Genomic DNA, 26,492 nt, shown 5'->3' on the forward strand with positions numbered 1-26,492 from the left:
TTACCTTGGGGGTGCTTAAGGCTCTCAGCACTTAGGAGAAGCCAGGTTCTCTAATACAATTTCAGCTAAGCCATAGCAATTTGCTAAGTCGGCTGGCAGAGAAGCAGTTTGGCAAATTGTTTATTTTGGAAAAGACAGATTCCCTTTAATGGAAGAACATTTTCACTGTTTCTTCCTATTATAAAAAGATTTAAAAAATCATTTAAAAGCTATTTCAACTCAAAGTCATATTTCATAAATAGAATCAGTAAATCCATATTTCATTGCCTTTTTGATTTTGTAGTAGCTATGTGGGCTTTTACTGCCCATGGTGAGTAGCTCCTATTGACAAAGGCTTACTATAGACAACAACAAAATAATGCATTTGTGAATTCTAATAGATTTCTATTCAATGAGTTGTCTAGAAATGAAAGTATAATTTTGCTCAGCAGGAAACAACTCTATCTATAAAGTATGAGCAAAGATCCATAAATGAAAAACACGCATGTATGAATGGAGACCCTCATTTCCCAAAGCTGTGACACTTACGGGCATTATGTTTCTACCATAACTTAAAGGGGTTGTTCACCTTTAAATTAACTTTTAGTATGATGTAGAGAGTGCTATTCTGAGACAATTTGCAATTGGTATTCACTTTTTCTTATTTGTGCAGCGGCTCTCCGGTTTTAAATTTCAGCAGCTATTGGGTTGCTAGGGCCCAATTTAACCTAGAAACCAGGCATTGGTTTGAAAGAAAGACAGGAATATGTATAGAGCAGGGCCTAAGAAAAAGATAAGTAATATAAAGTAACAATAACAATAAAATTGTAGCCTCACAGAACAAATGTTTTTTGCCTGGAGGGTCAGAGGAGTCAGAGGAGAAAAGCAAATAATTCAAAAACTATAAAACATTAAACATGAAGACCAATTGAAAAGTTGCTAAGAATAGACCATTCTATACCACACTAAGGGGCTGATTTACTAAGACACTAATTCGAATTGGAAAAATTACGATTGGAAAACGAACATTTTGCGACTTTTTCATATTTTTTGGGATTTTTTCGGCGCCTTTATGACTTTTCGGAAATTGTCGCGACTTTTTCGTTACCAATACGATTTTCGCGAAAAAACGTGAGTTTTTTCGTAGCCATTACGATTTGCTTGTATCTTGTCGCGACTTTTTCGTATTGAGCGCTCGTAAGCGGCGGGCGAAACTTTCAGACTTAGCATGATTTTGGAAGCCTCCCATAGGACTCAATGGCACCCTGCAGCTCCAACCTGGCCCAAGAAAAGTCACCATACTGAAGCTTGAATGAATCCGAACGCTACGAAAAAATCGCCAGATTTTGCGCAACTTTCGGAATGGCTACGAAAAAGGTGCGACTTTTTGCGCAAGTTTTAACGCTACGAAAAAATCGCCAGATTTTGCGCAACTTTCGGAATGGCAACGAAAAAGTCAAAAATTTTCCGAAAAAATTGCCAAATACCACAATCGGACGCATTCGGCCGGTTCGTGAGTAAGTAAATGGGCCCCTAAATGTTTACCTGAAGGTGAACCACCCATTTAACTCATTTTTTATAACAGCATGAAAGTCTACTTATTTATTAAAAAATATGATTTTAAAAAGCACAATTAAAAAAATCGGGAAGAAATATGAATACCTAAAAATCGTTGTTTACTTAAGAATTTTTGTGCAATTACAAACAACCCCCCCCCCAAAAAAAACCCTTTAAACCTTGAAGTTAATAAATAACTCCCACTGACTTCTATATGACCTGCCAGATGTATTAGGGTTTTTTTTAATGGGTTTTTACATTTAATAAATTCCAAATATTCTAGAGTAACCATTTAAATGCACCATTTTTTTGCTAAATATACAAACATTAATAAATTGGCCCCTAAATGTATATGTGCTGCTCAGTATGAACTGCTGTACACCTAGACACCTGTCCTGCTCTAAGTAAAATATCTCTATGTCAAGAAAGTAGAATCCTGTGCTTCCTGGATGTAGCAAACTACAAACTGCTATCATACATATACATATATATATATACACTGTCTTCTAGTAGATTCAGTAAAACGGTTCCTAAATGTTGAGCATCACTACTATTGTGCAATTGGTACTTTTCACAACCTTGAATCTAAAAACTTTAGAGTTTCTCCTAGAGTTTCTTTGGACCCAAATATTTGTTCATATGACAAACTAATCCTAACTTGGAAAGTGAAGTTTGGCAAATAATATAAGAACCGCATCATCAAAAAAATCAGTTTTCCATAGCTTTAAGGCCTTAGCCTGTAAATACCTCTCAGCCTGGCATGTTTCATTGTGCTTTAAAGTATCACCACCTCCTGTGGGTCTCGTTCTCTTTGAGCAGGGAAAGATCGTATACCTGAGGTTTAGGTGCTTTTTTTGGTAAAATGCTTTTTCAAAGACGGAAAAGCATCTCTACAGAATATTTGAGGTGCCTCTCCTGCCCCTGCCTACTCCTGGTATTTATATTTTTTAAATATTTTTTATATATATTTGTTTAGGAAGCAGGGTCATTGTATATAAATGATGGCATTTTTTACTTACTGAAGAGTGGTTCCTAGAACAGTCAGTGCCTTTAAAATAGTGATCCCCCAACCAGTGGTTCAGGAGCAACATGTTGCTCACCAACCCCTCTGAACTGCCAAACAGAGCCCCCTGTAGGCTGCCAGTGCACATAGGGGCTACCAAATAGCCAATAACAGCCCCAATTTGGCACCCTAGGAACTTTTTTTATGCTTGTGTTGTTTCCCAACTCTTTTTACATTTGAATGTGGCTCACAGGTAAAAAAAGGTTGGGAACCTCTGATTTAGAAGATACATTTGAAGGCAGCAGATATCCCTGAGTTTATTACAAAGCAGACATCAGATAATGTTTGCACTTGTGTGTTCAGGATGGTTTGCAGTTGTTTCCTTTGCAGACATACTGTCTCTATCAATAAGATAACTTACATCAGCTTTTGGGCAAATGTCAAATTCCTGAGCAAAAGGGCTATGACTGTTTCAGAAAACAGTAACAGTAATGTAAGCATGCAAATATATAAAGAATTCTAAGATGCCCTTCAAGGCAGACATGCTGCAGAAGACTTGCCAAAATAACCTAGAAGCTCCTCTTCATACAGAAAGTAAAACAAGTTTCCAACAAAAGGTAGCCGCAGTGAATATGTTTCTTTTCAGATTTCTGAATATTTGCCAAACACATTATGATCCATGGAGTTCTCAATGGACAGAACTTGACAACTTATCTTGATAGTTCTTGATGCACCCGATATGTGTTCATGAATTTCTCATGAATACAAAGTGGGATACAATATGTCTCAGAATTTCAAAGATGTAGAAAGAGGCATCATGGGCAATAACAGCAACACATTTATCAAAGAAAGCAAGAACACTGAAGCTGCTAGGGATACTGTATCAACTATTCTGCTATGTGCAAGCATATTACATAACACAATATAAGTGTCTTTAAAGTGGTGCTGCTAGAAACAGAGAATGTATGGTTCAAATCACAGTTATTTTGTTGGTGTAGATATAGCTGGGAATAAACAGCAAGCAGTTATTTCCCAGAGCCCACTACTGGTATCCCATTCATTGTATCTTGGCAAGCAGTCTTGTTTTTAATCTTGTTCATAGTTCTTAATGTAATAAAAAGTGAAATACATCTTAGAGGCTTTAGAGGCTCTACTGCTTTAAAGCGTGAAACTTTCTCTTTTGGTTAATACGTTTCCCTGTATATATTGGGTACTCCTGCTTCACAGTTCCCTAAATTTAGTGCTAGAAGGTCCACCATAAAGCCATGCTTAAAGATGAAACCCCAAAGTGGAGTTATTGCGAAAAAATTAAAAAATAAGAACAAAAAAAACATATCAGCTTTATTACGCTAAAATAAACTATTATCTAAATACAATCAATTAAACAGTTTGTACCATTTCTGAAATAATCAAGTTACTCTTTGCTATCTCCCTCACAGCATCTGTCTCTCTTCATGCAGAAGATGGAAGTCTGATTTTGATTGAAAGTTAGATCTAATACATTCTTTGGGGGGGGTCTCTTTTGCCTAGAAGATGTATCAGAGCTCCATATTTAAAAATCACCAGAAATACAGTGTCTCTCTACATGCAGGATTTGTGCCAAAGTCAGTTTTAGTGTTAGATTTTGTTTGTGCAGGAATCATTTGAGGTACAGGTGCTAGGAAGTGGTGCCCCTTTCGAAAGATATATTAGAAAGGTCAATGAAAATCTGACACCCAACTCCTGCAGAAATTTTAGCTGATTATATTTTGAAAATGTTTTATTTCAGTATGATGAAGCTTATATTAAATGATCATTTTTTGCAACAGTTCCCCTTTAAATGTACAGGGGGAATGTTTATGCTAAATAAATATGTCTCTACGCATGCTTAAGAGCATGTCTTTGTTTAAATTGAGATTATGATGATAAATTGCAATTGTTAATCCATAATATACTGTACATTATTACTGCATGGTTTTTTTGATACTGTAAGGGGGAAATTTATTAAGACACGAACGTTCGGAGCGTATTTTCGCCATTTTTTTCTCGCTTGCGCAACTTTTTCAGGCACTTGCACAAACAATTCAGAAAGGTTCTGCCACGGTTTACAATCATTCGGTACAAAAATTTTGTGCCTTTCAGATCGCCAATACGATATTATCGTGACTAATACGATTTTTTCGTAAGCATTTCCATGATATTTGCGATCTTCAGAAATTATCATACCCAATCCGAATTTTTACCATTCGGAATTCGAACTCGTGTTTTAATGAATCGGCCCCTAATTGTTTAATCAAAATAAGAAGATTTTTCCAGCAGTATACTGCTTTATTCTGTCCTTGCAGCACCAGATGTAGTGTAAGTAGAGTACATATAGGGCCTACAAAAGGTTTGTATTTTATTTTATGTGGCCTGATCAACATATTTAACACTGTTATATTACACCATTTGTTTGATGGTGCAAACCATTCATGTCAATGGAACAAAATTCAGGAGGCAAGTAACTTCCATCGGTAGGATGTTTTCCAAGCAGTTATAGAATTTTACCCCCAAATTTTATAATGAAAATGTTATGCCATAAATCAATACACAGCTTGATAGAGACACCTCCCAATCTGGTATCCTTGTACAGTAATATTGTGCTTTCCTTATTTACATTTTTCATAATATTCTTAATTGTATTATTGTTATGTGTATCCCATTAGTCCCACATAATCAACCAAACAACATAATGATGTTTAAATCTTTCTATTTCATTTTTCTTATGTGTTTAAGAACCAGTGTTTCAGAAACCCATAGCAACCAATCAGTTTGCTCTAACTGCAAAGGACTAACAACAGGGCCTGGTGCTATGGGTTACAGGAATGGGCAATAAGGAAAACATTCCTTCAATCTATCCAAGGAATCTAAATAAGCTGCACCACAAAATACCAGTTTTGCCCACATTCCTACATAATATTAACAGTTGTATTGGTCTAGCAGGATATTCCTTATACCAGCCGTACGTCAGTTAAAATGACAGCATTTTTATACCACCCGAACAAGATTCAAACCCAATTATTTTAATAAAAAAAATATCACCTCAAAAACAAAACAATTCAGCAAAAAGATTTGATCTATGCCACCAAATTCAAGCTCAGAAGAAAAATCAAGAATATTTATTGCACTTGTCTAAAACATTGTATTATCCAGAGGCAAACTTTCCCTTTCTCAGCTAGATTTATATTTAAAATAAAAAAGTAGGACATCATAAAAAAAGATTTCACCCTTTAGCCAACTTGTTATGCTTAATAGGCTACGAAAGCTTCTTTTGTTTAATTGGAATTGTAATGCTGGTGCGAGTTGCACTCTTTGCATGCATTAAGATAGTTTAGTAAGGATAATGTTCTAAAATAAAGAGAAACAGCGGCCCATAATAAAATGTTACAGGCATGTTAGAAATTATAATGCATTTTTCATGATGTAGATGTTTATAGAAACATGCTGAATATATTTAAAATTATATACACAGCACAGAATTGTGCCAGCACATCCTTTCTTAATTCATTGGTTTAACATATTATACTGTATAAGTGTTGGATCAGAGACTATTATATATGGTGTTATGTGCTTATCGGTGATTTGGGAAAAACAAATTACAGTTCTTATTTAAATAAACTTCACATGCAAACCCTAAGCAAAGTTTATGTTAATACATTATTTTAAATAGCAGTTATATCTCAGTACATCTCCAGGATAGTTGTATATAAACTCAATGCATATGTTACAGTTCAGTAAACCCAGTACATTGCAGTTCCCCCTTCTCATACTTATTCCTTTTTTCCTTATATTTCTTCCTCCCCCTGTTATATTTTGTTCTGTGTCATTCCAACCAACAGCCCTTCACCTTTCCATTAATTGTGTACTTGCTGCTTGCCTTCCCATATATTGCCACAGTTAGCTGTCACTCTGGTTGAGCGCCTTGGTTTCATCATTTTCCTCACATCTCTGTGCATCCATTGTAAAGCAAATGCTATCTCTGTTCATCCCACTATTTCACCCTCCCTCCATCACAGGGCTTTTTACTTTGGGCAGGACAGTATTCATGATGGTGGGTGTAAGCCACCTAACTTGCACATCATTTAGAGCGGCAGAGGGATTCAATGGGGCCCTGTACTTACCACCTGCCCTATGGCACACAGAAAGGACAAGGGTGGCTTGTGCCAATGCTGCGTTTTGCATCTCACACTGGATTCTTCATGCACTAAAGAGAATAATTTGATGCTGCTAAGTGTTCCTGCACTTGCAGCACATGAAGTAACAAATTACCCCTATATTCAAGATCCATACTGCCCTGATAAGAGTATAACCTTAGGGAGGGGATTTCTGGGAGGGAGTTGCTAGACTGATGTATTTACTTATGTAAATATAATTGCCATAAGGGTGGAGGGATTTTCAGTGAAAATATTCACATCTCATGTAAGCTTATTGATGTATAAAAACTCTTATATTTTATATATCAGTTTTGCCATAGTGTTATCCCTCTCATGACGCTTTCTCTGATTTTTAATCCCTGAAGAAGTTGCACCATACTTTGCATGTATGATGTCACACTTGAGAAAGGGCTCTGCCCGAAACATGTAGTGAGCTGGCTCTGCTAATAAAAATAGCACTGCAGTTTGAATTACTGCCTGGAGCTGTTTGATTCATTTGTACTGCTTTGGTTCACAAAATGAGGTGCACAGGGGAATGTGGCATTGAACCTTCTATGTAGTTGTGATATCCAATTTATTTTACCATATTCCATGCTCCTACTGTAGCTTCTGAGCATACTGAAATGTATATTTTACTTTAATTTTTATTGTGCTGTTTGGCCTGCCTTCTTTTGCAATTATGTTGTGTATAGAAAAACTTGTTAGGACCTGTTTTTTTAATATCTAAGGCAAAGCACATTAGATAGTGGTACATGGGTACATGAGAAAGTAGCACTGAGTCCTTCTACGTGGCTACAATAGCCAACAGCAGAGTTCCTCACACTTTATTTTATGAGGTTCCTAATACAGGTATAGGATCCATTATCCAGAATGCACAGGACCAAGGGTATTCCGGATAAGGGGTCTTTCCGTAATTTGGATCTCCATACCTTAAGTCTACTAAAAAATCAATAAAACATTAATTAAACCCAATAGGATTGTGTTGCATCCAATAAGGATTATTTATATCTTAGTTGGAATTACAAGGTATTGTTTTATTACTACAAAGAAAAAGGAAATCCGTTTTAAAATTCTGAATTATTTAATTAAAATGGAGTCTATGGGAGATGGGCTTTCCGTAATTCTAAACTTTCTGGATAATGGGTTTCCGGATAAGGGATCCCATACCTGTACTGGTTAGTAGTATACTGCAATGAATATTTTACTCTGTTTTCTCAAAAGTACTACAGAAGTGCTACTACAGCTCTGCCTGCTGTTTTGCCTGGAGATAATAATTTTATGTAAATACCCACCTTTACAATTGTTCCCATTACATGCCAATCAAAATCTGTACAGCAAAACAATTTACATGTAGTTCTCAAGAGTTTGTTGGATGTTTTGTAACACAGTGTGTTTACATCTGTTTTATCCTGCAAGGTCTTGGCTTGTAATTCTGTTTGTGTGTGTTCCAGTTCCTAGATTGCATTTGCTAGAGGACAAGAACACTTCTGTTGATTGGGGCTTCTGCCTTTCTACACTTGTGGCTCATGCAAAACATTTTCTCCAGTGCGGCACCTCTAAAACATATTTGCTTGGTCCAGCGTACTTATAAACCTTGTATATATATATATAGCTGTATTTGATTTTTTACATACACTATTGAAAAATAAAGAAAATTCAGTTTTGCCCTCTGCAGACCATGGCTGACAAGTACATATCATGGTTTATCAAAGGGGAAATTGTTCAGAAAAGCAGTATGCAAGTCATGGAAGGAAATGTGGGGGCATAGAGGAACATGCTACTGGCTTAAGTATTATTTAACATGATAACATACAGGAAAATCAGCATTCAGGTTGGTTGCTTCAAAATACAGATTTCTGAGGACATGAGGGCTGTCCTGTTTGCCGTCTTTATAACAGCTGTCATGGCTGCAATATATAGAAGCAGCAACTTCAAGAGCAGTGAGCAAAGTGCAATTTCAAGCGAAATTGCAAATGTCCCATTTTACCCAGAATTCCAGCATTGTTGGTGCCAGAATTAATGCACCTGCACTTTGTCACAAATCAGATACTTGACCTAATTTCTGATATTTGTTGTGCAAATGACACAGCCACAAGACTTCTATTCACTGAGGCAGACCACTAAGGGAACCCTGGAGCTACAGCCTGCTCTGGAGGTGGCGGCGGCAGCAAAAGGGTTCCCCTGCATCAATAACTGCAACTACGCTGGATTCAAAATGGGAGGCAGGAATGAATAATTGGCGTGAGTGAATTTTGACACATATACCTTTACTGTGGGGAAATCTATGCTACCACAAGTGCACTTGTGATGGTAAATGACCCCTATCATCTACAGCCCCTGTCTGGATTACAGGGCTTGAGCAGTTTTACGCTAGGAAATATAAACTGGAGGATTATGAATTCTTGCATATATAAGCTTCCTTTGATTTTTTGATTTTTTTTTTTTTAATTTTTTCTGTAAGATACAGTACAGTACCGTCTACTGCTCATATAAAATATGATCATTTGATTTTCAAAAAAGGTCATTTAAAATTATGAGAAGTTGTGAAAATGACACAACGCAAAAGATCCTGTACAAAATTAACATAATTAATATGAATTATTTATTAATATGCAGTAGCTTCTAGTCATTGCATCAATAACTATTTTACATTATTTAACAAAAAAAAAAAAAAGGTGCACTATGAAAGTAAAACATTGATGAATAACTTTTAAGCCCTACTGTGAGTGTTTATGTCACTTATAACTGGTAGAAATCTAGAGGGTGCTGTAATATGCCTGCAGCCATTTCTTTTCAGTGCCTGTTCTGCAATGTCAGTTACACCCTGTGTTTGGGATACGATGTTCCTTGCTGAATAACCTTACAGAATGTGATTAGTGTCCTGTCTGTTTCTGGAGCCTAAATATCACTCACAGAAAGGCTTAAAACAACAGGTGCCTTCTAAGTAGCATGTGGACAACTTAAAAGTGATGTATCTTTGTAGATGCAAATAAGAGGCCTATTTGGTAAATCACAAGCAAGTTTATGTAGTGGAATGGATGAGGTACATGCCATCAGTAACAGTATTCAACATTCACTGAATGAAAGTCAGTGCCAGCCAGGCACCCTAGTCAACTTAGCCACCTTGCTTCCCATGCTAATGTACGAACAAATTAACACGTGTATTGACCGAGGGGGTGGGTGTGGTTCAGAAAAGAAGAGCCAGCATTGCCCAGACTAGGGGTAGGCCTCAAAAAAGGTGCATTTCTAGCACCCCTCTACTTTTGTGCAATGGGAATACCTGCTCAAGGCAAGTGTTAATCTCAAAGTTCCCCTGGACTTTACACCCTGTACATCATGTTTCATAAACAAACTTTTCTATTTACAATTGGAAAAACCCTCCTACTCAATATAAAACCATTTCATGCAGTAACTTAAACCTACACATGTATTATTTGCATTAACATGTGAACTGAAATGGTCATTTACAGATTATTAACGCTAACACAATGACATCTTTGAAAACAAAACCTTGCGACATTTCTCCGATTCAATCATTCTGACAGCGCAAACAGGCAGAATGAAAGGATTAATGTTGAAATGCGCAAAAGGTTCTGGGTCAGGAAACAAGATCTTCACATGTGGCGGCAGTAATTCAGTCACAATCCAGATCCAGAAGGTTTTCAATCACAGTGCTGCTTTGCTGGGCCAACTGCAGACTAGAAGCCTGAATTAATTATACAGCCATTGCCGTGCCATAAGGAAATATAAAGATGTTTTTTAAAATATGAAGTTACTGAAGCCCTTCACTCATGTCTCACACCTTTGATAAATCTGAAATGCATGTTTTTTTTTTTTTAACTTATTTGTTATATAAATGCAACTGCGGTGTATTTATTTAATATTCTTGTTTAAATATGACAAAATAAAGTACATTGCCCCTAATTTATTCATTCCCTTTATTGGACAAAAAGATGGTTAGAAGACTGAACTCCCTGCACAAAAAAAAATGTACAAATGTAAATACCAATGTAATAACCTTTTCTTTTAAAATTAAGTCAATAGAAAGGGGGCTGGTAAATAACTGTAGTAATTCTGATAGCACTCTATAGGAAGTTATGAGTTTCTGTTTGCAGAGAGAAGTTGCAGAAGCAAAACCCTGACAAATAACCATGCAGGTTACTACGCTTAATGGATTTAATTGAATCTCACCATATTTACAAAATATTTATTTATGTGACAGGGAGCTCTCATACTGTTAAAGGGATTCTCATATTATATTTATGGTGTACTTTTTAATTCTAAATTGTGCTCTTTACAGAGCAAATAATTCACTCAACCATTTAAAATGTTATTCTTGCACCGGCATCTTTTTTAGTTGTAATATTGGTGTAGAGGCAGCCATCTCTGTGCATTGTGCCTGTGCTTTCAGTAAGAGCCAGCACTACACAATAGAACTGCTTTCAGATAAGCTACTCCTACTTATTGTAACTGAAGGAGTCATGGATTAGGTGCGTCAGACATTGAATGCTGTTATCATATCTACCACAAGGTGGGAGCATTTTTAGCAATACAGGTGTCAGGTTATTGCTATCTTGCTACCTTTCCACTGTTTTGTTGATCAGCTGCTGGGGGGGGGGGGGGGGGTGATATCCCTTCAACTTGCTGTGCAGCTTGAACAATGAATAAACACCAACTTGCAATTTAAAATATATTGTATGATACTGCTGATGTCTATTATGACATTCAAAAAGTCAAGCAATATGTACATTTTAACTCAAATATGTACACATTTTTACACATACTGTACTTCACTAGCTAGTTTAGAGAAAATACATAAGATAACCTGCACTAAGAAAAAGTTAAATTTTTCCTATAAAAATAGACAATTGTAAATCTTAAACATTTGCTTGCGATGAGTGACTGGTTTATTGATTTGTACATGGTAAGTATTTGTTCTACTGCACAGATATTCCCATAGCATATCTAGAGAGACCGTGTTAGAATTAGTTAGTAGATATGCCTGCACAGCAGATTTCAGGCTTTTGCTCTGTTTAACATATACTTGCCCTTCATCTCTTGATAGTACAAATATGTAAGTAATGAGCCTGTCCCTTGTGCTAAGCCCTGACAGATACAAGAGCACAAATACTAACATCTGACCAGTGCATGCCTTGTCTGCAGCCACAGGCAAAACTGTGTTTCACATTCCCTGTAGAAGTGCTAATTTACCAGGGCAGCCCCACTGCAAAACAGCCTGCGGCTTGCAAATACATTGCTGACTTTTTTAACTGTAAACTGGATTCTCTAGACACATGAAGTGACAAAACCTTACAGACTTAAGTGGATATTCAGTAAAATGTCAGCTGGAAATTGTCACAGAAAAAGCATTCTGAAGCTTCTAACTTATTCTCTGCTTTACAGGTCCCACCAGGCGTCCTACACAGCGCAACACAATGCTCTTCCAAAGCCTCGTCAGCCCACAGAAAACGAATACAATTCATGTAGTTTGAGTCATTTTCTTAAGCATTTTTCTGATCAATATTACAGCTAGAATACGATGGGATGGGGATAATAATGATGTGCTTCTTGTGTAATGGCACTGCTGGATGTGAGGACATTCAATTGAATACATACTATACAATGCAGCTTTCACTAATACAATATTACATAAAGCTGCCTAAGCAACTGTAACTTCATATAATGACATTTTAGACATTTTACTTTACCACTTGAGTTAATGTTTGAATTTGGAAAGGGTCTAACTTCTTGCTTCGTTTTGCCGGCAAATTCCCGGGACCGGCGCATGCGCATTAGACTGAAAAGCCGACTTCTCTGTTAAAGTTCGGCACACCCCCAAGTGACTTTGCCTTTCCTTCTCCTTTAAGTCAGGGTTATACCCAATATGTATGTATATGTATGTATATATATATATATATATATATATATATATATATATATATATATATATATATATATATATATATATATATATATATATATATATATATATATATATATATATATATATATATATATTGCACAGTGAAGGGGCTTTGGTTCCTTTTAGATCTCCTAATGCATGTCACTCTTCAACTGGATCGTTCTCCAAGCCCTACACCTCAGAAGCTCTTGTCCAATATTTTTCATTGTCACAGAACCTATAATCCAGCACCTACCATAATACTTATGTATCCAACTTGTGCAGCCATTCTGGGCATTTAGAAGCTCAGCTGGAGGGTTTCCAGAATCCCTTCCCATTTAATGGTAGTATCCTGGACATATATAGAGCACATGTGGGTCCAGCAATTGAACATGTTAAATTACATATTGTCAAGTGTTAATATTTGGCTTTGGAAAGTGCTGTGGAGGGCCAGGTGATAAACTAAAAGTGAGTCTGATTCCAGAATCAGAGCATGTGATTGCCCTTATATTGGTTCATCTGGAATTAAATGCCTTTTTTATTCATACTAAATTGTTTGAACAGCTCTGCTAGGGAAATACTGCTGTACTAGCATCAGCAACATGCAAACATGGGTAATCAATTTCTTGTAGGACTATAACTCTCAAATCACCCACCAACAGCCTTTGTAGACTTGCAAAGGCTGCATCACTTAATTTTTTTACAAATTACATTTAGATAATACAGTTGTTGGTGAATAATTAAGAATCCATAAATAACTCATTTGTTTTCCTGTTTGCAATTAACACTATCAGCCTGAATTCATTAATGCTATTTTGATTTAGTGGGCATGAAATCTAAACAGGAATACACTGCCTATATTTCATTTAATGTGGTTTTACTAATTAGCACTTGTAGTCTCTGCTACCAACCCCTGTACTTCCTGGTGCTGTGAGTATATACTCAAGGATTATAATCTGCGAGAAACAAATTGATTTGCATGTAATAACAGAGGCAATAAGCCTTTCCTGCTTTGTGTCATTTTTCCCATCTGTTAATGGAGTGGAAGTTAAAAATCTATTATTCCCAGAAGGGGACTTACCCAGCTGGACATCTATAACACTTGGCTGGTTCTCCACAGGGAACAATGGCTTGGGAGGCCTGGTGGTGAATAAAGCTGGAAAAGAAAAGAAGAAACTGTAATGGAACTTAAAGACAAATTATAGGACGGGCAGTATTTTATCATGCAAGGCATTTCATTTTGCTACACTTGATACAGTGTAAACATCATCATAAAGTGTCCCTATTTTGGCAGTGGTGCTATCTGCTCTGAATTTATTTTTCAGTGTATGTATTTTCAATTTCGATGAATTATTACAGATAGGTGCACACTGACAGGTATATTTTCCAGGTGCTATAAATTTTCATGTGGAAGTGGCTTGGGAAAAAAGTCACCCTAATGAACCATGCACAGCACTCTGGTGTGGCTCAATGTTGCACTAATCTATGCAATTTCCCTAAAGGAAGACACACCCTTTAATCTAACTATTGGGCAAAACCGTTAAGGCAAGGTACTGATAATGTTTCAAACCTTTTTTATATTTATAACTCTACTAAATTCTAAACAAAGCAACATAGTAATGGCAGACCGATCACATCAAGCAACTAACACAAATCCACAACACAATTTTAGATAAAAGAACAGAACATTATTTTTAATTGTCACCTTATTATTATTGTCAGTTATTGTTAATTCTCATTAAAGGTGACATTTATTTCAGGAAACATGATTGTAAGATAAACCCAGCTTGTCAGTGTTGGTATAATTAATCCTTTTGAAACATTTTAAATTCCAAGTTCTATACAGTAAAAAAGAATGTTTCATATTTAAGAACATGTTGGCCACAGATAAAAGATTGGCTCAAGATTAATCATCTTAAATCCTTTTTCACTTCATCTTTTCTCTACAAAAAGGGTATTTATCAAAGAACAAATAAAGAATTTGCCAAACGATCTGCCAGCAGTATGAAGCAGCATCTATTCTTAGGGAACTTTATTCAAGTTTTTTTGCACTAAAACTCACAAACCCAAATTACAACTTTAAATCAATGTTAGAAGTCAATAGGAGCTGCCAAAATATAGATTATCTATTCAAGTTTTTCAAGTCAGTGTTTTTGAGCTTCTTAACTCGCATATTCAGGAATAGGGCTACAAAACCATTAGCAAGAAGCTGGGAGAGAAGGTGACAACTGTTGGTGCGATTGTTCGAAAATGGAAGGAGCACAAAATGACCATCAATCGACCTCGCTCTGGGGCTCCACGCAAGATCTCACCTCGTGGGGTGTCAATGATTCTGAGAAAGGTGAAAAAGCATCCTAGAACTACACGGGAGGAGTTAGTTAATGACCTCAAATTAGCAGGGACCACAGTCACCAAGAAAACCATTGGAAACACATTACACCGCAATGGATTAAAATCCTGCAGGGCTCGCAAGGTCCCCCTGCTCAAGAAGGCACATGTGCAGGCCCGTCTGAAGTTTGCCAATGAACACCTGAATGATTCTGTGAGTGACTGGGAGAAGGTGCTGTGGTCTGATGAGACCAAAATAGAGCTCTTTGGCATTAACTCAACTCGCTGTGTTTGGAGGAAGAAAAATGCTGCCTATGACCCCCAAAACACCGTCCCCACCGTCAAGCATGGGGGTGGAAACATTTTGCTTTGGGGGTGTTTTTCTGCTAAGGGCACAGGACAACTTATTCGCATTAACGGGAAAATGGACGGAGCCATGTATCGTGAAATCCTGAACCACAACCTCCTTCCCTCTGCCAGGAAACTGAAAATGGGTCGTGGATGGGTGTTCCAGCACGACAATGACCCAAAACATACAGCAAAGGCAACAAAGGAGTGGCTCAAGAAGAAGCACATTAAGGTCATGGAGTGGCCTAGTCAGTCTCCGGACCTTAATCCAATAGAAAACCTATGGAGGGAGCTCAAGCTCAGAGTTGCACAGAGACAGCCTCGAAACCTTAGGGATTTAGAGATGATCTGCAAAGAGGAGTGGACCAACATTCCTCCTAAAATGTGCGCAAACTTGGTCATCAATTACAAGAAACGTTTGACCTCTGTGCTTGCAAACAAGGGTTTTTCCACTAAGTATTAAGTCTTTTTTTGTTAGAGGGTTCAAAAACTTATTTCACTCAATGAAATGCAAATCAGTTGCTATCTTTTATTTAAAGTTATTTTTTCGATTTTCCTTTTGATGTGCTATCTGCCACTGTTAAAATAAACCTACCATTGAAATGATACTGTTCTGAGACTTTTCATTTCTTTGACATTGGACAAACTTACAAAATCAGTGAGGGGTCAAATAATTATTTCCTCCACTGTATATATATATACATACATATGTGTATGTGTTGCATCTTTGCCCTAGATACTGTATTTAGTGCCCTTATATGCAATATTAGTTTTAAATACAAGTAAATTCCATCCATGTCTGCGTATGTCATAGCCCCCCAGTATAACAGCATTACTGGTTCTGAATCACTATTCAATTCTGAAACTCCTAAACTACATTAAGAAGAAGCTATGGTGTTGATTTAGCAGAAAAGATAAGTAATAAAGAATGATAAATAGTATTAGTACAATAAATCTGCAGTTTGGTGCAGTAGAGCAAAGCTCCACAGAGCAGACTTATAGGCCCTGACAGGCGGTAAATGGATTTTACAATACCTGGATTACATCTTCCAAAGGATGAGTAGCTTTGCCAGCCTGAGGACACAGGTGATATATTATGTACATGAGCATTTTGTGATATATTGTTAAACACTGTGTAAGTTTATAAATAGGAATTATTCTGCTTAGCTTCAATTGGCCGAAAAATATGTAGTGTGATTTGGATAGGGATAATTCTGGTAAATGCACTATGCCTCATTAGCTTTACTGCAAAGCTCACTTTTCTACATGCCAACTGAATGTTCCTGTGTTATATTTAGGTTTGGTTACCTGTCAGCTAGAATTGTTTCAATGGCCATTGGAAGTGTCAGTAGCAACAGCACAGTCTACACCAAAGGCAAAACCTGAGGCATTGCTTAGGGTTATATGTGCCAGATGTCAAGCAAAGCAGTATATTCCTAAGCAACGCCATGAGGAGAAAGGGCCATTGTCAAGAAAAGTGGACTTGCATCCAGCTGTGTCTCACAGTCAGACTCTTGTCTAATATTAGTCCAAATTATTTCAGTTCAGTTTCTCTACCATGTTTGTGAGCATTCTATCTGAAGGGGCAAGGCAACAGCTTCTAAAACACAGATGTCCTGACATATATATAATGCCAACACGAGTAGAAACCGCCCTAAAAAAATATTACACTACTAATGATCCCTGATCAATTTTTTAAATGACTTAATTTTAGAAAAGCAACAAAACAGTAAGGTGACTTGTAGTGGCCCTTTATAATCTACAGTATAATGCTATCAGATTATAGAACTGTCAACCTTGGTGTTTTAAAGGGGATCTAAATCTCTGCTTTGATCCCTCTACCTCTCAAATAGGTAACCTAAAATTACAGATGCAGCTCTGGCAGATATTGTCTGTAAAAACCTGCCAGGGTATGTGACTGTCCCAAAAAGTATCCAATTGTGGAACTTTTCCTACTGTTTTTGTTGGGGTTTTCTGATCATATATTTTGAGGGTAAAATTGTGAAAGCAGGTGAGTTTGGCTGAAGCAGATTTTATAAAATAAGTGCATGTATAAATCTTCTGTTCTCCAATGATGCTCTAGCAACTGATATGTGCTTTTAATACAATCTATCAAAAACTTAATGGAATGGGTAAATTCCAATTTCAGTGCAGTCACAGTACAATTAATAACTAATTATTGCACGGGACAAAAACAAGAGAAATTTAGATCAGCAGATGTGCCTGTAATCTTTCAACAAAAGCTTTTGGTTATGGCGTACCACAGATTTTCCATGACTATTCAGTTTGCTTCAACCATGTTATACATGTTAAAGAGATCAGCTACTTGTGACTAATCCACATAAGAAGAACTGCTTATATACTTGTGCCTTTCATGAAGTGCCTCTTTAAGGCTGATGATCTACAGAGTGGTTTGTTGCCCACAGTAGCAGAGATCTATCACTAGCGACTAATTCACTCTGTGGGCCATCAGCCTTAGAGCCCATTTAAGAAGGAATTGCCACTATGTAAAAACCATAGAACACTAGACAATTTTTCCTTTTGGAAACCTGGGTTTCAATTTTAAATTGGGGTAATACAGTATAGGGCACAGTTACATCCACAAGTACAGTAAGCAAAGTGCCATTTGGAGCGGCTGTTCTTGATGCAATTGCACTGTGCTTACCACAATTGTATCCAATTCACCAAAATGACCACAATTGCGAGTGTGGATTGTTGCAAATCAAGCACAGTTGTGCCGAATATTTTCCAGTGTGCATGTGATATGTGTGCTCCCCATTCTGAGGGCTATTCCAGGGCTCCCCTGCGTTAATTTAGAATGGAAAGCAGGAAGGACTGAGCAGCATCAAGCACGACTATATGGAAGTGAATGGAGTGCATTTTGACACAAGCATGCACCATTAATAAAAGGTACTTCAGCATTGGTTTTTATTGCTAGTCTCTGAAAAGCAGCTCTTAAAGCCCATTATTTAACAAAGGCACTAACCCCTGGAAGCTATAAGCTGTAGCTAATATATACAGACTGTGCATGACATTATGGCTTTTATATGATATATAGAAGTACCCCTTGCTACAGATTATTCACTTGTGCTCGAATATGGATGTGCATTCCTTGTGGGTGCACTGAAGCCTTGTTTTTTACTTGTTATATCAAGAGCTGTTTGATCAATAGTGACCCATATCAGTACATTTCTCCTGTGAAAGGCCTCATTTAGAACAAAAGGGCACATGGCATGGTAAATAAAAATGTTCAGTCTTAGTAAAATATTACTTTGATCCCCTCTTCTGACTTCTTACTACACAAACGAGCTTCCCTTGAATCTCATAACTGGACTATAGAAACCGTCTTACCTATTTTGGACCCCCCCCCCCCATGCACTGCAACACATATATTCCAGTGAATTTGATTGACAGAAAACATTTGTGAGATGTTTGCCTTTTTGTGCATAAGCATATCTTGAATCGTATGTCCTTAAAGTGGAGCTAAACTGTCCGTAAAACAGCCTCACTGCACCCCTTAGCTCTTTATTATACTGTAGGTGGTTCAAATTTAATTACAGATACAAGAATATTTACCAATGAAATCCGTGCTTACCAGGTAACCTTTCATCACATGCAGAGAACATTATGCACATTTTGGCTTCCTGATACTATATTCAGACACAAGGAGGGTGGACATAATTTTATGGTGCTAGAAAATTTGTGTGTGTGTTTAATATTTCCTTTTCCAGTTGCAAAAACAAAGAAAATGGAGCCAGACTGACATAGATCAGGTGCACTTCTCATTGGAGGATTTACTGGGTTACTGACCCTGGAGAGCTGGGGAAAAGTTTTGTGATGCTGATGTAAGAATGTTTCTGACCACAGCTACCAAAATGCTTTATCCCTTGATGTTATGTTGCAGCAAGCTGCAACTTGAAGTTCAGCAAAATTTGTGTAAAGTATGGTGGAAAATCGGGTTCGGTTGCAACCTCGGGCTGTGGGCAGACAATTAGTCAACCCATGCATCTCTATTTATATCTCTAGTCCTTACAGAACTCTCCTTCCTTTGAAGCTGCTGCCAGCTTGCCGAGATCTTGTCAATTTCAAAAATTTATAGACATGTAACTTCAAGTCTACTAACCAATAGTGGGAGTACCCTTGACAAATATGTGCGGTGTATACATTGTGTGGTTGAGGATGGAAGAGTGCAGCTATATTAAAGGCAAATGCTCCCACTATCGCCTCCAACTCCCTATCAGTTTTATAATGACATCACTTCTTTGTTTCAGGGTGGGTAAAGAGTAGTGGGTCATGATGCAGGTAAAGCTGTTGTGGGTTGTGTCCAGGCAGGTAATAAAGTCTGCCCAGCGACCACCCAAAGTGGGGGGTGGTGGGCCATGGCTGCCGGCCAGTGAGCTGGGAGCGTTCCTGGTTTCTAGGCAACCCCCTGAACCTATCAGCATCCCTCCTCCAGTACCTCATGCCAGAAGAAAGTGATTCCTGTCAGGGAAGAAAGCTCTACAACTTAAAAAGTTTCCCGCACACCCACCCCCTTTTTTCAAGTTTTGATTTGTTATTATTGTGATATGTTCTGTTTATCTCATGCCTAGGTTCTTTATTGTCACAGCTTTTATTTGGCGGTTGGCAACATCTGACAGCGTAGTCTGGAGATAAATTTGGTGAGTAAAGTGGCTGGTCAGCAGCTTACGGCTGGGGCCAGCTGCAGGAGACTCCTGGTACAGCGGGGGTTCAATTCGTGCCTGCCGGGCCCCCCGGCAGTTGGCATATTTTGTTAATGGTGTTTTTTCATACATATGTTTAATAAAAGCTGTGGCCGCTAATTTATCCACACAAATGTTGTTGTGTCGTTATTACGAGGTTTGAGCGGCCAGTGGCACTCCCAGCTCATCTGGCCTTTTGGCAGCCATGCAGGCTGCAGGTTTGGATCTGGGTTGCAGTTCAGTAGGTCCATGGAGATCTCTAAAAGGAACTTTGGCTGCCCTTTAAAAGCACATACATTATTGCCCAGGCATGTGAAGTCAAGTACAGGCCTGAATGACTATACAGGCACAAGTGTCTCCAAACCTCTGAGCAATCACCTACACATAGTTCCTATAGTTCTTGTGGTGTAATTTTTACTTCTTCTAAGTATATCCCAATCTCTTATTTGTCTGCATAGGTTTAACTGCCAGGACTAAGGATTGCATAGCAGGGGGGATTTAATTTACACAGTGGTAGTGGCCCTTTAAAGAGTTGTGATGTATAGCTTTTGAGAGCTGAAACATTTTCATGACCTCTGGTGATGTGAAAGCATTCTTTAGATATTTATGAGCATTTTAGTAGGGACCTTGCTTCTTAATGCTCTTACTACAGAGCTGGAAAGCATTTGGAAGTACATATTAACCAAGGTGCACAAACCAGAGATTTTTCAAAAGGCCCAAAATGCATTAGTCAATATAAATAGCATCTATATATTTATATTCTGCTATTCTTACATGTGCATATCAATTTCATTGTGTGCTGGGTGTCATAGCACTAGTATCCAGCAAAGGTCAGTTAGGTGGTAAAAAAGATAAAGGTGAAGTTTTTACTTGCTGTTTATCACTTTCCATTTGAGTTTTATCTACATGCCAAAAAGCAGTTCTGTATGCAAGAGTTTTATTTCCAGTTCCTCTGTGCAAGATGCACATAACTTAGATGATAGATTTTATTCTGAGATTTAAAGATCACACTACCGATATAATCTTGGATTTAAAAATTTAGCTTTGCAGGCACCAGTATAAGGTACCTTTTTCTATCACCCTGTCCTGCTTTCCATACACAAATCACTATGAGGAAGCCATATATTCTTGCAGATAATCCTCCCAAGCCTTATACATTTATTAGAAATCAATGTGCAGACCTGCACAAGAGAATATTTGTGGACACATACAGTAATACATCTATGAGAGCATTAGCAAGCAATTTATTACATATGAATGCTACAGTAACGAACTGATAATAAATAAAAAGCCAGAACTAAAAGTAAGCAGAGGATATTAACGTACATTAAAGGATGCTTAGTAGAGAAGAATAACTCTCCTGGCACTGTGTGATGGTATCTCTATGTAATAACTGAAGGAGCTTGATCCTGCTAGTACCTTGCATGTGGAAAGTCAGTGACCACACTTTTAACTCTTAACATTCTTGTTTCTTGTAATTCACTTATAGCACAATAGGAGGGCTACTAGAGGAGTTAATAATTGTGCCCAACCTGCCTTAGACAATGGAAGCATAGACAAGGCTAAAACTGTAAGGTAAACCCAGACAAGATGAACATAATTACCGTATCACCCCTTAATATTTCTATTAGACAAACAGAGAGAACAAAAAAATAAGTTGCGCTTTAAAGGAGGCCACCTCTACAAGCCATTTCTATGCTAATGTTTCTACTATTAAATATTAAAAGAGCACTCTTTGCAGACTCTATGGTATGCTAGACACTAGAGTTTAACGCTTAGGGGCAGATTTAGTACAATGCAAGTTTAGAACTTAATACATAAACAGTCATCCAAGTTCTATTAATTCCTATGGGATTTTTAGAAGCATATTAATCAAATTGTGGGTTCTAATTTTCCCCCATAGATAAATACACTTCTAAAAATCCCATAGGAATGAAAAGAACCTGGGTGAGTTTTTCATGTATTAAGCTCTAAACTCACATTTTGATAAATCTGCCCCTTAAAGTAATCTATATTTATCTTATAATAGTCATTCAACAGAAGCAAGGGTGCAGGCTATTTTTGGAGAAACCCGTTATGTTCCGAATTAAGGAATACAGGTATAGGACCCGTTATCCAGAATGCTCAGGACCAAGGGTATTCCGGATAAGGGGTTTTTCCATAATTTGGATCTTCATACCTTAAGTCTACTGAAAAACTAATAAACCCAATAGGATTGTTTTGCATCCAATAAGGATTAATTATATCTTAGTTGGGATCAAATACAAGGTAGTTTTATTTTTACTGAGAAAAAGGAAATCAATTTTAAAAATCTGAATTACTTGGTTAAATTGGAGTATATGGGAGACAGGCTTTCCGTAATTCGGAGCTTTCTGGATAATGGGTTTCCGGATAAGGGGTCTGACACCTGTATACTCTATTATAAGCAAATAATTCTAATTTGTAAAAATGATTTCCCTTTTCTTTGTAATAATAAAACAGTACCTTGTATTTGTATTTGATCCCAACTAAGATATAATTCATCCTTATTGGAGGAAAAATAATCCTTTTGGGTTTTTTTATTTTATATTTCATTTCAGTGAAAATAAATAGACTGTACTGTTCTATTAACATCTATTAAAAAAGGCAGAAAACAGAATTGGTCAAAACACCCCTGTCTGCCTTCTACCACTAGCTATAGTAATCTATGGGAAATGTTGTGCCTGAAGCTCATGTAGTGGCGACAGTCAGACCTGTGTTAGAAAATGCTCAAGCAAGTATTATCCTCAAAAATGAAATTAATGGATAAACTCTAATATTAGAAAAAAAAGATAACCAGTTTTCTTGAATAATATAACATCATAATGAAGAAAGTTTATGAAGAGAGTTAGAGAAAGGAATTAGGACAAAACTATGGCAAATCTGGCCCAGTGCGTCACACTCGCACTGATTGTGCTGGGAGATCTTTATCCATATGGTGTGTGGTTTGATACAGTTTGGGGTGTTTTTGCAATACAACCCCCCCGCCTCTTCATTGCACAGCCTTTCATTGTCAGTACTACATATTTTGTTTGTGCACTTATAGATCATCCAAGGCTGGTTCAACTCATATAATAAGTGAGATTGAATGCATACATGCACAAAAAATAAATCATATTTTATATGTTATACTTCATATAGTGCACATATACCCCTACTGCAAGCCACACACACCATCTACGATCACAGTATAGGAAGACGTAATGGCTCACATTACCCTTCAGTTTTCAAGGATATCTGCAGTTTGCGTTTTATGACATTTTTATCTTTCTGCCTTCTTCATTTTTTTTTTCTTTTCATCTTCTGAAAAAGTAAAGAAGTGGTGACGGATGAACCTGGATTCCATCATCCATCTTGAATAGACAGCTAGAGCTTTAGCATGCAAATGAAAGCTATCAGTCTTGTCAACCTAAAGCCACAGCACTAAAGTCTGGAGTCCACAGCCAATTAATATTCCATGACCAATCAGTCCACTCATGCATGTTGCACTTCTACAGTGCGGTGCAATCTTCCTGACAAGAATGATTAGCTACAGTAGCTCTATGTTTTAATATGCCCCACAAAAGTGAAAGTATTGCTTGCTAAATTTACTGTACAAGAGAGGGCTGCCAAGTTATGGGCACACTAGTGCTCGAAGACTTAATTCATAAGAGTGTAGTTAACTATCATCAAGCTTGTGTATGCCTGAACTATCTTTTCATTAAAGACTGTGGCTTAAGTCCAAGTAACAAGGGCATTCATGTGTTTTACAGTTTGACTAGAGAAATGGTGGGTCACAAGTTTGTTTCAGCTTGGCAGTAATGTGCTGTTTCTAGCAAGGATACCACAGGCTATTATATCCAGATATTTGAATATGGCACTGCTTTGTTTATTTAATATCCAATACAGTGCATAGGCATGTTTTTAATGTTACTTGCTTTCTTTTCTTGTATAGTGCTCTAAGAGAGTCATTTTTAACCTTGTTTTGTTCAGCAAGACCCCATATGCTTGTAACAGCACTAATGTCTCACATCCCTAAAGAAATGTCATATCTGTAAAGATCACAGGAATATATCATTCCACTGCATTTGCACGGAAGGTCGTAATAACCTTTATTGCCATTGTTCTAGGTGGAATTTATTCTAGATCCCTAAGTCATCTACATGCACATCTTATACAATACAAATACTGGACTTGGACATTTAAATCAAGCCCTTTCAAGATATTAACTATCCCCATCTTCAGCTGTCCATGCACCCTTCTGGTCAATGTTTCACCCCCTATCAAAATAACACAAAAGCGACCACAGAGAATAAAAAAAGGATTTAGATAATGTAAAAGTACAGCTTCGGGCAATCATCCAAAAGAAAACCATATTACCAAGCTGCCATATTTTCAGCTACCATGACCACAATTTCCAAGCCAACCAATTCAGTCCAACCAGAATTTGGAAACTTCCACCATCTTTAGTGTTTAATTAAATAGTTGCCTGTTAATTGTCCATCCTTCATTTCTATACAATCTGTAGAGCTTAAAAAAACAAACCTGATGGCAGTTGCCTGTGACTTACATCCCATGACTTCAAGTGCAGGCAATAGCCAAACATAAATACAGGCAACTGAGTTAACTTCAGAAATCTTGGGACTACATTTAACATCTTCAAAACTTGTATAATATCATTCCTGGGCAAATGTAAATGTGCTGTTCTCAGAAAACTTCAAGCAGCTACAAAGTCAAAAGCCATAAACCTAATTGCCTGGGGGCGCTTTTCTTTCGGTTAATTGGAAGACATGACCCAGAAGGCCATCTGCCTTGAAATGCAGCCGGGTGTTCTCCAAATCCAAATGAAAAAATGTTGACCTTGGAGGATAATCATGAAAATAATCTTCTGCCCTCAGTGGGTTATTTCCAAGAATCAATCTGCAAGAAATATTGTAATGCTCATGAATGTACAGCAACAGAACACAGAGCAGCAGAACCAAGCACGGAGAGTATTACCTACTGTTTTATAACCTTAGAGTTTATATATTGCCTGATTGACCCAAAGCTTAACTTTCAGCAATAATAGAGAGAGAAATATTACTTGTAATGTTTAACGTTGGTACAGGACATTAAGGAAATGTTTTTATTCAGGCCGTTGCACTATGACCATGGTAAGCTCACATGATAAGGTCATTCCTCATAAGACAAAGTTAAAAGTATTATCTGCAACATTTCGCGCCCTCACTTTTATGTTAGTCCCAAAAGATACCTGTTGAGCTAGTGAGAATTCTGAATACGTGTTATAATAGCTTTCTTATCCATGTAAATAATAGCTTATAACAATTATAAAAGAGAAACTATGACCCCTTTATCTGCTGGGATTTCTGATCTTAGAGTTGCATAGCTTCTCATCACCGGCAGATATTTGTGTGGACAGAGAAATAACAAAAGATCACACTGGCCCAATAACCCTGAAATCAGGATTTTGTGGAAGTGTGCTCTTTAGGTTTTCCCACTAGGGATCCAGGGATCCCCAACCTTTCTAACTCGTGAGCCACAGTCAAATGTAAAAAGCCTTGGAGAGCAACTCAAGCATCATAAAAATTTATGGAGGTGCAAAATAAGGGCTAAGATTGGCTATTAAGTAGCCTCTATGCACACTATCAGCTTACAGGAGGCTTTATTTGGTAGTAAATCTTGTTTTTATTCAACCAAAACTTGCCACCAGGTCAGGAATTCAAAAATAACTCCCTGGTTTGGGGGCACTGAGAGCAACATCCAAGGGGTTGGTGAGCAACATGTTGCCCCTGAGCCATTGGTTGGGGATCACTGCCTAGTCTGTCACTGTATCTGCATGCTGGATGGGACTTCTATAGTTCTGGGGAACTACAGGAGTAGTTATTCTTTAGCTGATACATTTTTGGAGAGTTAGCCAAATGGCCAGCACTAATAAAGTACATTTTAGAACTGATGCCCCTTAAGCAAATTATATTTTGTAAATTAGTGTTCCATAAAGCTACACATTAGCTTCATGGAAATAAAGAAAAACAATGTTAAAATACATATATAGATATATAGAAACAGAAATGCTGTTAAATGCGAGTGGCTCATTTGTTTGACCTAAACACTGTGTTCATTTTTTTTCCTTCTCATTGTAATTTCTCTATTGAAAATATTATGAGTATAAGAAGCATGTCTAATTATTTCCTATGGCTTCAGTTCTTTTTTACATTTAATGATTTTATTAAACACAGCTTTGAATATCACTATACTGTTCGCTGTCTGACTTCTGCCTCTACCTTCCTTGTATCCTCCCTTAGCCCTGCTGTGTTACAATTCCCCAAAAAGCCAGAACAGGTGTTGCTTAGTGGGCTTAAGGGCATATAAAAAGAAGGGCATGCCAAGCTGAACAGAGACAGATGGAGTATACTCCAGGAATAGCATTTACAAAAATGAACTCTGTTTCATCATCACCCCTACAGAGAGATACTCTACATTTAAGTAAGCACAGGAACCTCAAA

General features: G+C 37.4%; 1 protein-coding gene across 2 annotated transcripts in view; it reads right to left on the minus strand.

Annotated features, from left to right (window-relative positions):
* The window catches only part of il1rapl2 (interleukin 1 receptor accessory protein like 2), a 423,225-nt gene that overhangs the window by 121,719 nt on the left and 275,014 nt on the right, over nt 1-26,492 (minus strand). For both annotated transcript variants that reach the window (XM_031890541.1, NM_001078899.1), the window contains one exon: nt 13,695-13,769. In XM_031890541.1, coding sequence (XP_031746401.1) covers nt 13,695-13,769 — 75 coding nt within the window. The remainder of the gene's footprint in view (nt 1-13,694; nt 13,770-26,492) is intronic.

Source organism: Xenopus tropicalis, chromosome 8 (assembly GCF_000004195.4).
Source record: "Xenopus tropicalis strain Nigerian chromosome 8, UCB_Xtro_10.0, whole genome shotgun sequence".
Taxonomy (NCBI): domain Eukaryota; kingdom Metazoa; phylum Chordata; class Amphibia; order Anura; family Pipidae; genus Xenopus; species Xenopus tropicalis.